The 21398-nt window shown below is 35.6% G+C and overlaps 1 protein-coding gene across 14 annotated transcripts in view; it reads left to right on the top strand.

The window, feature by feature from the left end:
• ERC2 (ELKS/RAB6-interacting/CAST family member 2) overlaps positions 1-21398 on the top strand; it is a 486059-nt gene that overhangs the window by 218978 nt on the left and 245683 nt on the right. For all 14 annotated transcript variants that reach the window (XR_001412191.1, XR_001412196.1, XR_001412199.1 and 11 more), the window contains one exon: positions 782-917. Coding sequence is in view for 1 of the 14 variants with exons in the window: in XM_014943272.1 (XP_014798758.1) it covers positions 782-917 (136 nt within the window). In the remaining 13 variants the exon portion in view is untranslated. The remainder of the gene's footprint in view (positions 1-781; positions 918-21398) is intronic.

Genomic DNA, 21398 nt, shown 5'->3' with positions numbered 1-21398 from the left:
TGTGCGAAGTATCAGAATAGCTTCTGGTAACTTAATGATTAAGAGCTACAGCAAAAGATAATTAAACATTGAAACAATTTAATTTTTTCTTTTTACTTGAGTGCAGTCTTAACAAAAGAAAATATGTAAGGTTGTTAAAGATTGCTTCATTTTCATTAGAAGTTACTCATTAATCTATTTGTTGATAGTCTTTTGTAGAAAGAAGTCTTATTATTAACAAATATAGAAATGTAATGTTTTTCTTCTGTGCAAAGCTATTTGTAAAGGTATCTTTTATTCTTCATGGCATATTTATGACCTGACCTTCTACCCCATCACACTTTAATCCTCAGAAATCTTGTATTTATAGTCCAGGTTTTCAGAAATAGAATTTCACAACATACATTAGTCATCACCTTCACCTTCTGCTTCCTTTGAAATTAATGCTACTTAAAGGACCCATTAAAATTATTCTCAAACTCAGTGTGTAAGGACTGTTGGAGAATCTCCCCCTGTTACAACAACAATTTTTCTGTGTAGTGCTTAGAACATCTATATTTGTGAGCAAATAAAAAAAGAAAAAAATCTTTTAGGCCTGAATAGTTGCTTAACCATTGTATAATCTGATGGTATTAAACTGTTTTGAAAACAAGATGAAGTTTTATTGTTTACGTCTGATACTTGTAATACTTGTATCTGTTGGAGAATTGATGTCCTGTGTCATAGTCACAAGTCAATTTATAGAGGAAAAAAAAGTGATTGCAGTCATTAACACTGGTGCATATGTGTATACAATTCTTAGACATATGAAGGACCAAAACAAGAAGGTTGCCAATCTGAAGCACAATCAGCAACTGGAGAAAAAGAAGAATGCACAGTTGTTGGAAGAAGTTCGTAGGCGGGAGGACAATATGACTGACAACTCTCAACATTTACAAGTGAGTTTATTTTTCAATTTTGTTTTAAAACCATCAAAGAAATTACACTTCTGTTGCACTGTATGTCTTCCAGGGTGTTTAATGAATCTCTTCCTACAAAGAGCTGATGGCTCTTTCCTTTCCTACCAGAGAATGCACTACTGACTTTAGTTGTATCCGTGAAATATTTACTATTTACGGTGAGGAAAAAACAATAGAATTTGAAGCCCTCTCCTCACAAGGACTGTATTTTATTTAAAAGCAAATAGGTCTTTATAGCTTGTTTTGAAGAGAGTCAGAAAATAGGAGGATACTTTTCCTTTCTGAATTCTATTGCTGTGCTATTCACAGCATTGTATCCACAAGCCCCAGTGAGGCTATCTAGTGTGGTTATGAATGTTCAGCATGTGTGACTATCAAATGGCAGCATGTTGTGATTTTTATTTTTTATTTTTTTTTAAACTGAACATATCTATATCTGCGTGATTGGCTCTCTAAAATACAATGCAGTTTTCCAAAAGTATTCAATTGCATAATAGACGTTCTGCCATGTTTTCCAGCGTGGAGATTGAATGCAGCAACATTTGAAACCCATGAGCCCCTTCCTGTTATATGTTTCTAGATGTAGCTCTTCACATTAAATTCCACTGTCTGGGAGTGAAATTCTGTATTAGCAGGGATATCATCATCTGGTTGCATACTCAGATAATTTTTTGAGGGTGATTTGATCGTTATTAACTCTCTGTACATGCATATGTTGTGGGTTAAAAGCATGAGGATAGATTGTCTAACAGGGTAATGGTGAATCTACAATCCTTAGCAAAGATCGTTTTTATCTTACGTACTTAGATGTAGCATAAGAGAGCACCCGAGACAGCAGTAGCCATCTCATTTGACAGATCTGATAATCGTTACTGTCTGATTCCTATGTCAGCAACCTTTTTCTTACAGTTGGAAAGAAGCAGTTCTTCTGTATCTCTCCTTTATTTAAGGTAGATTTTGAATCTTATTCTAGGAGAATTTCTACAGTTTGTAGGATTCTGAGTTCAGGCATTGAGATCTGAAAGATGATTAGCTGATCTGGTTAAATGATACATTACATATTCGGGAATTTGTATTAAAGGCCACAATAGAGGCTTGATGCTTGACTTAAAAATTATTCTCTGAGATCTGCCTATGAAAAACTATGAAGAGAAGTTTGGGTTTCTGTCAACATCATCAATGTCTCCACACCCAATGTTTATAGGCAAGTCTAACTTGCAGTGCAAAATATCAGTTTCCCTTGGTCTGCATAATATAATGGGTTTCTGGAAAAATTCCAATAGATGGAATCTGACTCTCACATGCTTCATATGGTACGGTGTTTCTCATGTACCATTTTCTGTATGCAAAATAGAAAAATCAACACCACAGCTCTCTTCAGGCTTGTGTTGGTGAAACTGTATGAAAAGCCTTGTCTGGTGTATAACTCTTCTGTGCTGTTGATCTGTTATAAAAAATTTTAGACGCTATGAACAGTTTATGAAAACCAGTTAACTAATAACTGTTATTTCTCTGTTACTAAGCCTTAAAATGTTAATATTTTAATATTGTGTACTTCAACTTATTACTTTCAGTAATGTGTGTGTGTATGTGTTGTGGCCCATCCTACACTTGCTGAGGTGCTGGGAAAGTGAAAAAGAGAGGATCCCAGCTGCTTCTGCCTATCAGTAGGTGCTTTGCATTCCCCTTCCCTTCCTCCAGTAGCTGCAAGAACAACCAGAGGAAGTGGGTATTGGTTGTCTCTGCTGCTGGCTGCTGGTACACCTTATCCTGCCTTCTCTGGCAGAAGCAAAACAGGCAATCTGCTGCTCTCATCAGATTGCTGCCATAACTATTTGTTATATTTCCTGTGTCTAAAATGTTTCCTCATTTCCTTGGCTTATTTCTTCCCAAGCCTTTCTTAATGTTGAGCGTCGTATTCATGCAGGGCTGGATGCATTCAGTCATAGCAGTTTGCTTCTTTAGTGAATTAGACTGGCTGTCACTGCATGGATCACAGAGGAGATAAATCCACCCGAACAAAAATGGCTTCTTTGACTTCACAGATTGAGCCATAAGAAACCTGGAGATGTGCAGTTGCAAGTACAAATTTGACTCTCCAGTGCTATGATGTATTCAAGTAAGTCCGTAAGGAAGCAAAGCGAATGGAGAGAGGTGGAGAAAAGCAGCCAAACTTGTTGAACATCTGTCAGCTTTTTCCTTCCCCAGCAAATTAAGATACAGAGTTGTTTTCATCTAGCAGGTACAGGAGACAGATACCTTCAAGAAGCCCATTGTAAAATGGGCTTCATAACATGTGTCCATGTATGATTGCTTCTTTAATAAGATTAAGGAAGGTGGGGTAGTGGGGGTATCTTTTTTTTTTTTTTTTTTCCTGTTGCTCTTGTGAGGTAAAGGAATTGTTATTCTCTGTGGAAGTTCCTTAGGGTTTGCTTTCAAAAATGAATCACAAAATTCATTGTTCCAGTACAAGCTTATGGTACTACTTCTACATAAATGGAGACGTGTCCCTGCCTCACGTTTTGCAAGCTTGAGGTTTCCCTTCCGCTGCGTGATTTGGGGAGCTTTTAGTTTTTCTATATAAATACCATAGTGAACCTTGTAAGTAAAGCAAATAGTTTGAGTGGTGGAGGTACCATGAGTCTGATGTGCATTTATTTGCTGATAGGAGAGTATTTTGATTTAAAGTTTTTCACTGGTATGGCTTATTTTTTTTATACGTGTAAGGTAGTTACAAATAATAGGTGAGAACATTAAGTCTTGTTGGAACACACTTGCTTTCTGCAGGTCTGAATATGCAGCTACATTTGTGAACGTTCTCAGTTTGAACTTATTTATGCATGTGTTCAAAAGGATACATATAAAGCACTATGTATAGGTAAATTTATTTTCCTACCAGCCCAAGGGTACGATATTTTCCTCAGGAAGCAAAGTATAAACTGAAGTTCTCCTAGTGATGTGAACATATACAGAATTCAAATTGGGATACTGAATAATCTGACAGAATAGATCAGTCTTTATATTAAATTGCAGTTCATAAGATGTTGTAGCAGTAGTGATCTAAGGATTTAATTGTGGGAAGACACATGATACAAGATCTATGATATACTTTGGAAAACAAGTTTCTGGGAGTACTATGCATCTGCTAATTAAAAATAGAATTAATTTTCAATTAATGCCTTAGTAAACCATGGGGATCTGACCAGCTTTTCTTCTTTCTGCTTATAATACCTTCTACTATGTTTAGTAGAAACACCTTGTGCTATAGGCATTTATAGTGCTTGTGTTTATACTGTACTTGTTATGTTTGTGAATGATGTATTGAGTTGTTCAATACAAATGATGTATTGAACTGCTGGCCTGATGTAATGATTATATTCATTGTCTGTCTGTGATTAACTCAGAAGAGAATTGAAGAGCAATTAGACTAGTCAAATTGCATTTATCCTAGCCAAGTCTCAATGCCTTTTGCGAAATACTGGAAAAGGTATAATAAGAAAGCTAATATAATTTTTTGTGGACAATTCGGGGAGTCATTAAGGGCAAACTGAAGCAATCAGTTGAAGTGCCATCCATTTTGTACAACTCAAGTCGGGGCTGAAGCTCTAAGTATTCAACTGTCCGCTTGCTTTCTGGTAGATTTGATGAAGTTCAGCAGTCAGTCGTTTCTTTGAAGCTTCAGTAGTATGTAATAGTTTCTGAGGCTTGTAACATCATGTGTATTTGTGACACTTTTCACTATCTTTTCAGATAAAAGCCTCTCAAAGCTAGTTCATATCCTAGCATCAGTGCTTCCAGGTCAAGTTTGATTGCCCCATCTCACAGCACTGTAGGGCCACTGCTGTGATCGAGAGTGCCCTGGGATGGCTGGGGAGGGGATTCATGTTGGTCTCCCTCAGCTATAATTGTGAGTGATGCTTCAGGTGTGGTTTTAGGGGTTATTTGGATCATTGTAAAATTGGAAACATCAGGGAACCAGACTTCAGATTAATTCTTGGGAATGAAGAATAGTTGTGAGGTTTTCTGCTTTTTCCTTCCACAAATCAAGGGCAGACCAATGCAAATCTTGCCAAATGTGATGGTCATATATTACATAAAGCATCACAGCAGGAGATCTGGCCCTTGAACACTTTATCATTAATTTTTTTGAGAATGGTGTATCTAACATGCCTTCATTTTTCTCTCTTTTTTGTCTGTCTCAAAAAGATAAGCCTTTTTGAGAAATGCTGAGCTAAGAAATATACAGACATTATGTCATAAAGTTGTGCATAATTCCTCAAATCTCTTTGCAGGATCTTGAAGTGTTATAGATGTGAGACATGTTTATTTCCTGAGATAAGTTTATCTTGATTCTTGTATGGAACATGTTTGTTCCAGTAACACTGTTACCTCAATAGAATTGGGAAAGAAAACATTTGCATAACATTGAGAACATTGAGTGAGTTTGGTTTTGATTCTGATTTTCAAACCTGCTGTAATAACAACAACAAAGTCCTTTATTTTCTCCAGAGTAAAAAATAAGAATGTGCATGTAATAATATTCCCATATGTCTCATCACATACCTCAAAGGGAATTAAATGTACGCTTTTATCTGATTATACTTTTAATAAATGTAAACTATCAATTAAATAAGTGAATCTAACCTTATGGAATCATATCTGTACTTAGTCAGAAACACTTCTCTGAAATCTTTATGCGAACTGTCCAATGCATGGATATCATAAGAGAGGTGCAAGGATGAAAACAAAGTTGAAAAGTTTGATACCATATTCTGCTCTGATCTACACAGCTTCTGTGTTTCCACCTTTTATTCTGATTTAACGGCTGGGAAAGTTTTTTGACTCTCCTAGTGTTTTAAATGCTTGGGTTATTTGTCACAATCCTCTTTCAGGTAGGTTGGATTTTCTTTGGGTGGGGATCCACATGCTGAAAAGAGATATTTCACTAAAAAAAATGATTTTGAGTTAGGACAATATGTAGTTCTCATGGATTTCAAGTATCATATACAGGTGGCTCGATCAGTGCTCTAAGCCTGAAGTTCTGTGAACAGATTGTGTACACACATACATTTTCCAGGTATAAATATCTCACTTTTTAAACTTGGTTTATCACTGGACATAGTGAGACAAAGCAAGAAATCTAGTTTTTCAATAGTTTAATACTGACTGGAAGTTAAGTCTTAGGTAATAAATAAAACATAATCAGGAGAAAGTCCCATCAAAAGGGATAGGAAAACCGCTGTCTGATAGAATCTGCTGTCTGATTCTTGCCACGTGAATGTGGTACCTTGCTCACTACTGTGATATCTTGCTCACTAAAAATAGCTCCCAAGAGATTTCACAGCTAGTCAGCATGAATCCTTAAACTTGGATTTGTTTCTTTATTTTTCACTCTGTGTGTATAATTTTCTTCTCCATAGTAGTTCTAGAAATACAAAATATACTGAAGACATGGCACGTTACAATATGTTATGTCTGTTAAAATAAAATAGAAGCATGGCCTAAACAAGGGGTATACCTGACATTAATATATTATGATTTTTCTCTTAATGCAGTGTATTTCCTACTGCATTGTCTCAAAAACTTTGAACCAGTAATATTAATAAAAAGAGGAAGCTAGGGAATGAGATGAAGTCTTGCAAATAAAAATGAACAGAGCAGTGTAATCAGTTCAGAGGCAGAGGAAACAGTTGTGATTGTTATGCAGACAGGCATTAGTGTACGTAGCTGACATAAGGCAGGAGAGAATTCATTGCATAAACACATGGCTTTGTATTTATTAGTGCTGAAATACATATGTAGTGAGAAAACTCAACCTTTAAGAGGTTAAAATCACAAGTTACTGTATTAAAAGTGAATTCTAGTTTAAGCATGCATCTGAAGGTGGACCTGTATCTCTCTGGAATAGGTGTAATTTATATAATTCCAAGCATTTAAGAGATTTTTATGTTTCTGTCTTCAGAAGGGTGGTCATTTTGTGGGGGAGGATGGAGATAAGATTGGGATTTTGCCCATTACACCATTCCTCTCTGATTTTCATAATGTGCATGCGTGAAAAACACATTGTGGTCCAGCTCTGATGAGTAGAATTGCTTTCTACCTCTCATTCAGTTGTGGGAAGGGGATAAGGGGAAATAGATGACAGCTCTTGATTTTCCTGTCTCGATGTTATGAGCAATCGAACACACAGGTGAGATATGATGGAAATGGACTTTTGGAAACATGTACAGGGGCAAGAGAAAGATTAAGATATGGTCTGCAAAGCTGGTGAAGATCTTGCCTCTTGCTAAGATTTCTGCTATCAGATACAAATATTTTGAAATACAAGCTGGATATTTGTGTAAGTGTCAGCTGCAACAAGTCTTTTTTTTCATCTTCATGTAAGTTAATAAAGAATCATAAGGGTTTGGGAAGCAGTTCCAGTGACAAACTGAGAAGATGGGGTAAGCTACAGCTAGAATGAAGTTCTCCCTTTAAAGCTCCCATGGACAGTTTGTAGAAAATACCGAATATTCTCCCTTTAAAGCTCCCATGGACAGTTTGGAGAAAATACCGAAATCTATTTTTATTGTGATTGTAGTGAGTTAAAAAATTACTTTACTAGAACTTTTCTACAATTAAAGCAGAAGCTTAATGATGCACCTGGTATTTAAGACAGAAGACTCTGATGGTCTTGTGTTGTAAATGTCCTATTTAATATTGTAGCCCATGCAGAAACATTTTCAACAGCAAGCTTACTTCTTAAGTTTCACACTAAATTGCCACTTTTTTTGACTGGATACATTTGTTCAAGCTGTTGCAAATACTTTTTAACAAGTGAGTTGATTCCAATTGCAAGTGAGTAATTTTTGCAATTTTTGGCTAAGTTCTCTATATTCTCCTTATACGAAGACATGTAAAAGTCAATATTTTATGCTAGTTTTCTGTAATACATGTAAGGAATTCTTTTCAATTTATTGCTTTAAAACTAAAATATGTTCTTGTATGCCTCTGTTTTCAAAATATAGGTTCCTTGGGGACTGCAAAGTTTCATATTTGAGTGGTTAAGCTGAAATGTACTCAATTTGTAAGAAAATTAGTGTCCTTGTACATATGAAATAATTTTACCCCTTTAAAGCAAGAGTTATATACTAGCAAATGGAGAACCTGGTACAGTAGATCACATGATTGTGTGCATTAGTGATATGTTCATGGGTACTTCCTCTGGCATTTGTCTCTTCTCTAATTATAGCCAGATTTTGCCAAGATAAAGTGTAGCTAATAACTACAACCTCAAAAATGTCCAGCCTTCAGCAAAATGTAACTTATTATAAATATCACACAGTTCAGGGAACTTTTTTTTCTCTTGTGAATATCTTGGAAAAAGGCAGAAATTGCATTTTCTTAAAGCAGTCATTTTCATGTAGCTGAACATAAATTTTTAACAGATATTTTGAAAAAGTAGGACTTAAAACTACCTTTTCTGTGATGTATTGATAACTAATCTATATAAAAAAAAATCTTTGCCTGGAGACTCAGTCAGTGGATAATAGAAAACATAAATAAGCCTGTGATGATGTAGTGCAATATATTAAAAGATGATTAGCAAATTAAAAGTGTATATTTATAAAAATCAGACTAATCAATTAAAACACACATAATACTATTGAAGACACAACTAGTGTACTTATCTTTAGATTTCTAACATAATATAAATATAAATTCAGGTTGTAAATATGGATGGACATTTAGGAATTTTCCTTACTTGGCCTGTGGAAGTTCCATAAGTTGTGGATAAATTCCATATGTGTTGCTGAAACGTGTGTTGAACTTCAGCCAGTAGTTTAAGATTATGTTGAAGAAAATATTTCTAAAAGGTTTCAGATGAAGAAAAGTATTTGAGAGTCTACAGAGGGCAGGAAGGTTGATTGGTAGGTCTGAGGATCAATACCAGAAGTGGTTTTTTTTCTTTGGGGATTTACTTTGACATTTGTTTTCATTGTGCAGTGTAATCCCCAGAAGCCAAAACTACTCTTGTTATAAAATGTCCCTATAGACAATCTGTGAAAATCTCACTTGAAGATCAGTTTCTGCTAGACTCACGGTCTCTTGAATCTTGTTTCCATTGTCATAATTGGTGGGCTGAGAGAAGGGACTCACTGTTCTGTGCTATGTTGTTCTAACCAGCTGTAGTATAAAAAAAAGTTTAGTGGGTAAAACATTATCAGTACAGGTATTGTATGTAGTTGTCATGTTCTTTGTTGTCTAGACTATGACATTATATGAATATATCTATGTATAAAATAATATGAATTTTATTCTTAGAACTATCCCAATTTGTTACTTTTAAGCAAGTACAGACTATTATAGGACATTATATATAATTATTAATGAAACGTTTGCACTATTATAAGACCTTCTAGAGCATCCCATATCAGAAGGTCTGAAAACTGACGTTTCTCATCTTTCTCAGTTTCTACAGTTAAGTCAGAAACATAACGTTTTTCAGTGTTGTCTAAGTAATGTGAATTCACTGACTTCAGTAGCCATGAATAAAACCTGGACATCTTGATTTGTGAACAAAGTTAAATTTTTATATTCTAATATAATTATTTAGAAATTTGTGAACTACAATTATTGACAAGTATTTCATGTTTAGATTAAATAAGTTATTTCTACTATGTGCTTTAATAAGTGCTTTGTCAGTTGAAAAGGGCGAATATGGCTAGGCACTGGAAAAAAAAAAGATCCTGTTAGAAAAAACAAAACTGCAACAATAGGAAACAGGAAAAAATTTATCGTGATACACCTTTTTTTCTCCCCTCCAATATTTATGTAATAACTCACACATGTGGGACTCCTGTAGTCTCCAGGGGGCAATCACATTCAACATGCATCAAAAGAAATAGTTCAGTTAAACCAACTCTCCCTACCCAGCAATAATTACCCCAGGTTTACACTGAGATATAGTTGCAAAAGGTTAGTCAGTAGGGCATCTGCAAATCAAGTCGTATGTCAACTCTACATCAATAACCTCATTATAATAGATGTTAGTATTTCAGCACATGACTGTCCAATATAGCATTCCATGTATAGTTCATTTTTAACTTTTACATTGACTTATAGCTCGTCTAATATTTTACTAACTTATGTATTTAAACACTCTATATTACATAAATTATAATCAATGACAAAAACAATGATTTAGATTGAAATTCTGCAAAGTAAAATTGCAATAAAATGTCTGACCCTATTTGTGTAGCTGTCTTCAATATAAGACGAATATAGGAGGCTTAACACTGTAATATAAAGCAGTATAATGGAAATTTGTATTAGTGGAATTTTTAATACTTTAATATTTTAATTGCTTAAAAATGTTACCTATGCTTTTTTTAATTATTTCTGGTTTTCACAAATGAAAGCTGTTTTCCTATATATAAGTAATCCTGTTCTAAAAATACAACTGATTAGCTAAAGTCAGTGCAAACTGTGTCTCTATGTACCTTGTTATATTTGTAGCATATCCATGGGTTATAACATTTTTTGTTGAAAGCTTGATAGGCTGGATGACAATATAAAAAAGTGTTCAAAAACCTCCTTGTGGAGGCCCAGATTTCTAGCTAGTTTCACAATTAGGTCTTGTTGTATTTACCTGTTTGCAACCAGTGCTAGCTGTTGCTGTTTGTCACTCTCCATAGATCATTTTGAATAGCATGCAAGTCTGTTACTATTACATCTGGTCAGTAACAGAAGTTCTGCTTGAGGGAAGCCTAAGTAGAATTACTTTGGCTGGTTGCTAATAAGCCAGATTTGTACCACTTATCTCTCATTATAAGTGTTCTGTAATAGCTTTACACACTAATACTTACAGACTACCTCGTATTACAGACTGGAAAGAAATAAGTGAAGTCCTTTGACATGGTCCCCTACAACATCATTTAAAGAAATATAATGTGATCAGATTAAATCCAACTAGAAATAAACAAGTATTGGCACATACTGAAATTTGTAGTCACTTAGAGCAAAGTCATATTCAGATATTGGCATCTTAACCATGGAATTATGAGAGTAAATTGTTAATGTTTCTGGTTCCTAGCTTTTTTGCAATACATGCAAGTTAGAACAGTTCACAAATGCTGCCAAAAAATGCTCATTTGTTACTAAAGGTTAAGGTAAAACTTTTAGTGTTCCATTAAGAAACCACACATTTGACATAACATGCTTTATTAATAGATCTCAACATATTTTACAGAATAGAGGTATAACAAATGTATGGAAAGAAACTGAGGTATAAGGAATAAAGTTTACAAGGTGTCCCAGATGGCTGACACCATTAAGGAGCATAGACTTCATCTATCCAGCATTCCATTTACTGCTCTGAACTGTTTACTGGTACGATTTTAAAGTGGTGTGTTACTCATGGTACTAAAAAATGTTTGCTAATGAATTGCTGCTGATTGAGGTACTTAGTGCAGTTTGATACAGTTTTTGATCTGGTGAGCGATTGGAAGATTCGCATGTGAAATATGAGGAAGACTACATACCACATTAACTATTTTGCCGCAACTAGGCAGTTTTAGTAGTCTCTCACTTCTCTGTGGATGATCAATAATAGCAGCATATTAAGAAAAAGAAAAAAGTACTGCCATCTGTGGTTTAGCAGTTTAGATTGCTTTTACAATGGATTAGCTTTTTTTTTTTTTTTTTTTTTTTTTAACCCTGGATTACCAAGATAATCAGATAAATCAACAACAAACAACATTGGAGCACAGTACATTAAATTTTATAGAAGGCTGATGTTTATCTGTTCTTTTAAGTTACAGCTAGGGTCCTTACTGCCTTAACAAGCATTTCTTTGATCCTCTACTTCTGTTTGTATTTTTCCATTTCTCTTTTTTCTTTGGGAAACAGTCTGTTCAGCTTTCTGCGTCTGAGAAAAGACTCCTTGCATAGAAATACCTTAGAAAAAGCCTTATAGGTTATGGATATTGTTGAAGTCCCAATGTTTTCACTGAATAAATTGGAGGTTTTTCCATGACACCTTTCATAATTGTTAATAGGGATAACTGAACTTAATTTAAAATATTAGTTGGATGTAGATGAACTATAAAAATGTCAATCTTACAAACCAGAACTATGCACAGAATGCAGAATTTTTTCATATTGTCTTCTAAAAAATACATTTTTAATTATTTGTATTTCTGTGGATATTTTAGTGATGTAAATTAGAAATGCTTTTACAAATGCATTTGTTCTTTGGTGGGGTGGAATTTTATTAAGCAATATTATTTGGTATCAGCCAGTCATGTTTCTTTTCACAGTTGTATATTGGCATAATGAAAGAAGCATTTTACACCTACTCTTTAGCTGTCACATACCTTTGTCATATTGAGAACTACCATAATTTATCCATCTAGAAGCTATGACAAAGATAAAAGCCAGGTGTATGTGATTTCCCACCCCCCTCCACCCCCCCCACTTTTGTTTTAAACTTCAAAGGACATTATAACAATGTGAATAGTGTGTCACATGAGTTCTGTAGTCCCTTCATTTTGAAGAAAGAATTGTGTTTTTTCCTGCGTATGGGGTGAATTTCTGGCTTTATTAAAGTTAATGGGAATTTTGCCACTGCCCTGTCAGACAAAGATTTCTCACATGAAGAGAAAAATAATTAAAAAACCCCTGTACAGACAAAAAATAAACTTAAAAGGTCATTGAGAAAGCAGATCTCTAGTACAAATGGAAACAGTCCATTGTCATTCATCATTTACATCTGATCCGTTGATGGGAGTTGTAATTTGTGTGGAAGTCCTTCTGCAGTCAGCTGTAAGGTTTGTCAAGATTGGCTTTTCTGTCTGGGTGTTCTTTTATAAGAACATTTGGCTGCCAAGTCCTAGCAAATATCATTACTTCTCTTAATACAGACATTAGAAAAGACTGCTAGATGGCTGCTGTCTGGTTCTTGTACCTTCAGCATAGACCTCGATACTTTATGCATGATGGCTTTGTTCACCTTTTTCTTATGAAACTGATTAACACTAAAATAATTAGTGCTATAAGCAGGATAACTGATACCTTAAACTCCCTCTCTTCTGTATCTTTTCTCTAAATGTGAAATAAGCTTGTCACAAGAATACTAGAGATAATAGCTTCCTACCTAGAAAACTTTGCTGTGGATGTGTTCATGGGATATCTGGATGAAGTCCCTTGTGGGAGGATATGAATTATTAACTATTCTTAGCTGCCTGACATAAACTAATGTGTATTGCTCTCTCAGGTGCTTTATTCCAATTTTCAACTGCAAATTACATTCTCTCCTTATGTAATTGAAATGTGTATAAAGTACCTATTAAATTAAAACACATACTGAATTATCTACTAGACAGGTGAAATAATTGATCTGAAATCCTGAAAATGTTCCCTAAAAGCCAGAAGGGAAAGTTTCATATAATTGTTGTCCTGGATGATCCCACAGGTAGTGATTTTCCCTGTTCACTTTGCTGTGATACTTTGAAAAGCCAGGACATTATAAAGTGCATTTGAAGAATATCTATTTCTGCAATTTCCCAGTGCAGAATTGTCGTGCAGTAGCACTCTTCTGCTCATAATAAGGGAAGCAGGGACCATGTGTAAACATTTTGATGCTGATGCTGATCATGTTAACGAGCAAGCTGCAGCTGGTGCTGGGCGTGATCCAGGAGGTAGGGGTGGGCACAGGGCTGAGGTGAGAGTTAGGGCCAGAGCCTATAGGCAAGGAGTTAGGAAGGTACCAGGTGATGCCACTCAGGACCATTAAGGCGTGTTGGTGCCCTCAGGTCCCTGAGAGCAGCTTTTCTCTTCCACCTTTCCCCATCCTCCTGCCTCCCTGAGGTCCAGGCTCTGAGGACTGGTTGTGAAGTGACCTATTCACCATGGGCTGTCAGTGAGCGGTTTCAGGGGACAGGAAGGTGTCACTTGGAGCTGGGTAAGCATCATGGCAGGGACGTGGTACAGGGGCCTGTGGCTGGTGGGGGGAGTTGATATCTGATGATGCCACTGAGAAGGGCTCCCCTCCCTCCACATACTGACTGAGAGGTCCTTGAGGAGACAGACAATTTGTCAGCCATGTAGTTTTGTGAGAAACTTGATTAACATTTGCACAAAGCCTTGTCTTTATTGCTGTTATCTTTTAAATGATCCAAATGGCTTTATGTGCATTTGCAATACCATGTCTTTATGTTTATGTCTTGATTCCCAGTGTTGAATACCTAGGGAATTTCGTTTTGGTGCATCTATATATATCAGAAATTCTCATTCTTCCTAAACTGCTTCAATATCCTTGACAAGATGCCCCTTTCAAGTTCTCTTTTTTTTTTTTTTTTTGGTGTAAATGAAGTTTCATAATTCATGAAGTAAAGCTGGAAAGCAAGCAAAATGAGGCTTATGTTATCAAATGTGGTGCAGCTGTGATGACTATCTCTGATATTAACTGCTGATACAGTACTCTCTGTAGTTGTTTAGTATTTTCAATCAAATAAAGAAACTGAATATTAGCCTATGCTGATTAAATAAAATGAAATTGAAACCTGGTTTAAAAATTGGGGACTGAGAGTGATGCTATAGCAGCTGACGTTTTACCTGGACTCACTATGCATGCTGGAACTAGAGGAACCAAGAAATATATTGTATCTGTTTTTAAAAAATTGAAACTGCAAAAAATAAGGAAGTTGATTAAAAAGGACAGGCAAAGGAGTAAAAGCTTTACAGACATCATGAAGGCTATTTAAAGAAAATTATATTGGCTCAGAGGAAATGGATACTGCCTATCAAAAACTACTTTAGGAAGACCAAACGGAAACTAGCATAGTTAAACAGCAGGATAAAGGAAGCTATCAAAAGCAGAAAAACATCTTTCAAAAAACTGAAATTTGTCCAGTTGAGAAAAATAGAATCATAAAACCTGGCAAGTAAAATGTAAAAAGCACAAATAGGCAGACTATGAAATGCATGAAGCACAATAAGGAGTAAGTCATGAAATGCATTCAAACTGGTAATTTTCCAATGTGTCAAAAGGCAGAAGCCTGCCAGAGAACCTATAGAGCCAAAGATAATCAAGACACATAAAGAGTCCTTTCAGAAAATAAGGTCATGAGGTCAAAAAAATGAAAGAAATTTCTTTCTCCTGTGTTCACAGAAGAGGAGCTTGGATAGTTTCTGCTTCTGGAACTCCTTTTGATGGGCAAAGTATTGGAAGATTTATCTCAGAATGAGGCTACAGTAGAAGATATTACACAACAGTTACCAAAATTAACAATGCTATCATCATAGGATCAGTGAATCAGAGGATAATTCAGGTTGAAAGGGACCTCAAAGGGACCATCAAGTTCAACCTGTTGCTTAAAGCAAGGTGAGATTGTGGTCAGGCCAGTTGCTGTCAGAAACAAATAATTTTCATTCTAAACCTCTTGAAAATTAGTGGTGAAATATGTGAAACTATAACTCCAGTGTAAACTTAAAATTTCCTTTTTACCAGAGGATCAGAAGGTGGCTAATGGGATATCTGTTTCTAAAAAAGGTTTCAGGTAAGTTTAGGAAAACTCCCTCTACATATGACATCTGTATTGGACAAATCAAGAGAAATTGATTTAAAAAGTGGTAGAATTAGTGGGCACGTGGCTAAACATAGGATGTTGGTGAATAGGCAAAGTGCCTTTTCTAAAATTAAATCATTCCGTATGAGTTCATGAGTCTTCTTTTTCAGAAGACCCCTAAGAATCTGTTTGGTTTGTTTTTAAAAGGCCCAGAAAAGAAAGTGAATAGTTTAATGAAATTCAGCATCATCCACTCCAAGACTCAAGGTGGTTGAGGCCCCATCCCTGGAGATATTCGAGGTGAGGCTCAACGAGGCCCTGGGCAACCTGGTCTAGTTGGGGGTGTCCCTGCTGTCTGTGGGGAGGTTGGACTAGATGACCTTTGGAGGTCCCTTCCGGCCTGGACAATTCTATGATAAGACCGAGGATTCTTTGACTGTGCCTCCCTACAAACTCATAGGAGACTGGATAGTATTTAAAAATAAAACCCATAAGAGTCATTTGAAAAAAAAAAAAAAAAAAAAAAAGATGACAACTGTCATAGAGCAAGAAAGCCATTAAGACATGAAGCTATGTAATCATATTACAAAATGCAGTACTGATGGCAAAAAGCTTAAATGTTACAGGGAAGAGTGTAGTGAAAAAGTTTATGCAGAACAGAAAAGAACATTTTGGCAAACAGACTGATTTATGATGGTAGGAGGAACTCTGTGGGTTTGCATGGTTTTGACCCTAAACCTGCAAAAATATGTTGGATTTGGCAACATTTCACTTGGAGTTTTTGGCTTGCTTTAAGCCCAGAAGTCAAAGCAACATTTGGGATATGAACCAAAGCCAAAGAAAAGGTTTGGATGAATGGTACATACCATAACAGCCAAGTTTCACACAACTCTAATTATCATAATGGTTTTCCTCTTTCTTTGTTTCTTTACACTTTTTTCCAGAGCTGCTTTTCTATTTCTGAATCTTAATGGTTAGGAGTCTCTATACCCAGTAAAAATCTTTTTACTGTTTGTGCGTAAGAAGTTGAAAAATGAGAGCTTGAAGATTTTGTCTCATTTTTGTATTGCAGCAGAATTTGAACAAAAAGGTTGTAGATATCTGAAATGATGAGGTGTCTTCATGTCCATTTAGGAAATATTTTTTTTTGTCTCTTTGGTGGAAGTGATAATGTTTGATAATTTGCCTTACTTGTGTGTTTCAGAATATGAAATGACATAATTAAGACATCCAAAGCACTGAACAGTTTAAAATAAGGGATGTAATTTGGCTTCTTTCTACCACTTATTAACAAGTATCTCTTAAATTCTGGTAATGTAAATACCACTTTCCATGGAGACAGCCATGCCTGTACAGTAAACGGTGCGTGTTCTGCATCTCGTTTGTATCTCATGAAACTGCGGGATACGATAGGTTCAAGCTGCTGGTCTGAGAAAGCGTCTAAAATCTGTAGTCTTTGTATGCACATCAGACACTGTACATATGGTAAATGATAAACATACCATATGGGATTTGTGAAGTTAAGACTATCAAATTCCTCTCCCATTATTTTTTTTTTTACATTGTAAGGTCAAATCAAAAACATATTATTCTTCACATTATTAAGGGGTTATGTTTGTGGCCCCGTTTATAAGGTTACAAAACTGATCACACTTTAAGCTTTCCTTTGGCCTAAAAATTTTCCTGGTTTCCTGGTTTTTAAAATAAAAGCCAACCCAAAAAATGTGTGTGTGGGGTGAAGTTTGCAGAAGTTCGGCCAATTTTTGAATTATAGAGTTCTGAAAACTTCATATGTAATCTTAGGCAAATATTACAGCTCTAAAGAGCTGAGTTTAAGGTTCATTTTGAAAACTTAGTTTTCCAGAGTTTTATTGTATGTATTGTGGAGATTGTATCTGGAAAGAATAGTTGCAGTTCTGACAGTATCATAACTATATATGCTAGGGTTTTTTTGATTATAGGTTTGGGTTTTTTTAATGCTTGCTTTGTAGACTTGAATAACTTCGTATCTTCAGCTGAACTGAAGGTCAAGTGTTCACATAAAAATTGCAAATTTAGTATCCTCATCTTCACTGACTTTCACATGACAAAATTCTTCTAATTTTACCCCCAAACTGAAATTTGTTAAAAAGTAGAAAAGCAGTGACTACAGTAAACCATCGCAATAGGAGCCCATAGGAACTAGAAAACAAAACACCTTGAAAAGTTTAAGTCAGGAATTGAGGGATGGGGGAAGAAACAGATTTTGTTACTCTGAATGCTACATAATCAACCTAATTTCTCTTTTGCTGCTTGTTTTGAAAGCAAGGACTGTATATCCTGAGTTGCATTGGAATGTAGCTCTATTACTGTGTCTCCTTCCCTTGGTAAGTCAATAGCTGAAACAGATTAGGGAGAGAAACTCTTCCATGCTACGTGCATCTCTGTGCTTGAATTCTTTCTGTAGGTTAGTGTAGACTTTCCCCCACTGCCCACCTTTTTTTTGGGGGGGTGGCGCAGATCCCAGTAGGTTTCTGCTGCAACTAAGAATAAAGAAATTGGAAGTATATATCCTTTGATGTCCATCTGATAGATTTTTCTAAGCGACGGTTAGTTTTTTTCCACAAGATCTGTGTGGAATTTGTAAGCAGTAGCGATACAGCTGGGTAATGCTTGTGGAATGTATAGCTATTTCTTTCCATGAAGATGCTACAGGTTTTTCTTCTAGACATGTCGCACTGATGCTGAAGAATATGTGGAAAAAGTATTTTCCAGCCTTATTTTATGTCCTTCTCAACATTCTCTTCTCCAGGGCCAGGCAACAGAGAGAAGGTTCTACATGTGAACTCTTTATGTAGATTCATAAACATGTGAAAGGCTTCTACACTCTTACACTAACACTTCTGACAGTTTGGCCCAGTAAATAGACATTTCATCAGTGAGGGAACTCGATGAAAACTGTAGAGGAAAGAAGAGGCAGACACTTAATATTGTCGTCTTGGCGAACTAGGATAAAAGTTTGTGAAGAGATATGGAATTCTAGAGGTGCACTGGGTTTATCTGAAAGGTCAGGCTACCAACATACAGGCTTTTAAAATTAATTATTTTTTTAACTTACAGAAATACCTACTGTAAACAATAAAAATGTCTGTTTGTTTCTGAAAGCACTAGTTAGGGCACCAATGCAAATCGGTATGTTTTGATAGTGGACTTAATTCTGAAATTTAACAATTGAGTAGAAGAATCAAGAATGACATCAAGAATCGAGATTTCCACTTGATACATCATGAAGTGATCTCATCGGTTGATATGAGAATTAAGCATGTTGAGTGTAAGCTGTCCTTTTTCTCATTGTACTGAATAGTTAAAGGTACAATATTATGTTAGAAAGGAGATAAAGACACAGATTTGTCTATAGGATGGGTGAGACTGAGTACCAGAGCTGACAATATCTAGATATATAAATATCTAAATATAACCTGTGGACCAGAAGTTTTATGGATAGGAGCCATAAGACTTACACCTTGGAAAATTGAAAGTATAGAGGTAGAAGATGGGCTTTTAGGATTGTTTATCAAAAAGGAAATAACTCTATCTCTGGGGAATCTGTGGGTGAATCTACTTTAGCCATGGAGCTGGCATATACATCAATCTCATAACTTTAGCTGGTTCTTTTCCTTCCCAGCCAGGGATTCAGATTACCCAGCTGTATCCCTACTGCAAAGCACTGTTATCAGTTGTGTAATGAAACCCTATCACGGGAACTTTATTTGACCTATCCACTAGACAAGTGGCTCAAGAGTCACAGTCTGGAAACTCATTTCACATATAGCCAAAATGTGGCTTAGGTTAAAAAAGATAAGCAGGTATAAGTCTTGACAAGTATCTGTTTAAAGACAGTAGAAAACTCTAACTCAAACAAAGAAACTCGTCTAACTGAAGAACTAACAATCTCCTACTCTTAGCAAGCATGAATTTGGATTTGAACTTTAACTGAGTTAGGTCTGATCCCATTAAAGTAATCCCATTAAAATGAAAGGGCACCTCACTGATTTCATTGGCCCTTCACGCAGAACAGAAGTAATAATAAATTAATATTTTGTAATATCTAGAGAACATACTTACAGGAAAAATGATCTGCTGACATATCAAGCAGCAGTTGACTGACAAATCTAGAAGGAATGGTAGGTTTAATAGAACATTTGGGTGGAATCTGCACTAGTGGAATTGTTCAAAATTTTTTCATAGTCTTAAAGAAAGGTAGAATTAATATTTTAATGATATTTAGGGGAACAGTGATTCCCAGACTGACCTCAAGCCTGAAAAGATGAACCATTTCTTTCTGCAGGGCCATAAAATTGATAGCATTTGAAGGCAATGAAATTATCAGGCAAAAGCTGAAAATGTGAAAAGCAACTGGAATACATAGTGAGTGATGCTCTTGGGCTGCAAAAGTAGAATGGATGCATGTGATACTGCCATGTCGAGGAACTTCTAGGGTTGTTCAATGCATGAGTAATACTGAAGTAAGGAGGATGTGCTTTAACTGCTGCACAGTTATTTAGAGTAAATTACTCAGGTAGTAGAAGATTATTAGAATAAGTTTGACACCTCTGGCTTACATTATTTTGCAAACCACCAGTTAGTTCTGTACTTTCTAAAACACTAAGGAAATGTGTACAAGAATGTTTTATAATATCAGGGACTGCAGGAAAAAGCTAAAAATACCATGCTTGGATCTTTCTAAGAGTCTGTGAAAGACATTTATTTTTTTTATAGTATTTTTTTTTAAACTTTTAAATCTGAACAAAAGCCTTAAACTTTGTACCTGGAGAATAATTTGCATGATTTTCTGTTTCCTCCCCACCCCCATGCTACAACAACATATCCTGAACATGAAAACGGCTTCATGATGTAAGTCACTGATTGCTTGTAAAAGCCCAGAATAAGCTCTAGACATCAAGGCCCATATTCCAGCCAGCTGGTGTTTTACTTTCCAAGGAAAGAATCTAAAATGGCAGCTCAAATGACTTTGTTTCATGAGTGGTTTGAACTGAGGTGCAGTGTCTTTGGAGACAAACGGTTTCCTGAGATTTTCATATAATCATTACACTTCAGTAAGTAATTATGTATGTAGCGATAGGGTATATATAAATTTTAAATTCCAATGTTGTCAAGGAAAAATGTGCATACATGAGTGTAACATGTAGTGATTTACAGTAGGGCACTTCTATCCACATTACTGTGTACCAGAGGACCAAGAGTATCTGTCGGTTCTTATCTATCTACTCACAGCTGTATTTAAGCAACTAATATACATTTCTATAAACAATTTATAGACAAAGTTGGCCACTAAGTAGTAAAGTTTTCCTGAAGGGTAGGAGACATGTCATTCTTCTTTGGCTTAGTGGGGAGATCACAAACTTGTGGCTCCTGTTGTGCCTTTTGTTGTTCAGTAAGCATTTTACTCTCCATAATACTTGTGAGTCCTTTTCAATTTATAATAGACTTTGTCCTTTCCTAAATATTTATTTTATTTTCATGAAGCAGAGAAGTGGTTTTAGTACTTTAATTCTAGTTACTATCATTAACTCTTTGATAGTCTTTCTTGATTTTAAGTCGAAACAGAGGAATTTGACTTACATTTCTTTATTGATTTTGGAATCCTTAGCTGTAGTGGTCTTGCCAAGAGTGATTTTTTTTTCACTCTATGCAAAAGAATGACTGAGAATTTTCTTCCTGCATTTCTATAAGCAGTTTTCACCCTTTTTTTTAAAAAAAAAAACAAACAACAAACAACATCAGGTTCCCTGTAAGGTTATACATTACATTACTAGTGCTCTGAGGCTGAATTAGTGTAGCCTGTGTGACATACCTGAGTGCGTTTTAGATATTTCCCCAGAATGAATATTAGGCTGCAAGCCATGCACAG

Source organism: Calidris pugnax, unplaced genomic scaffold, assembly GCF_001431845.1.
Source record: "Calidris pugnax isolate Ruff unplaced genomic scaffold, ASM143184v1 scaffold128, whole genome shotgun sequence".
Classification (NCBI taxonomy): Eukaryota; Metazoa; Chordata; class Aves; order Charadriiformes; family Scolopacidae; genus Calidris; species Calidris pugnax.
The sequence above is the reverse complement of the archived record's forward strand: the minus strand, read 5'-3'. Positions and strand labels throughout refer to the sequence as shown.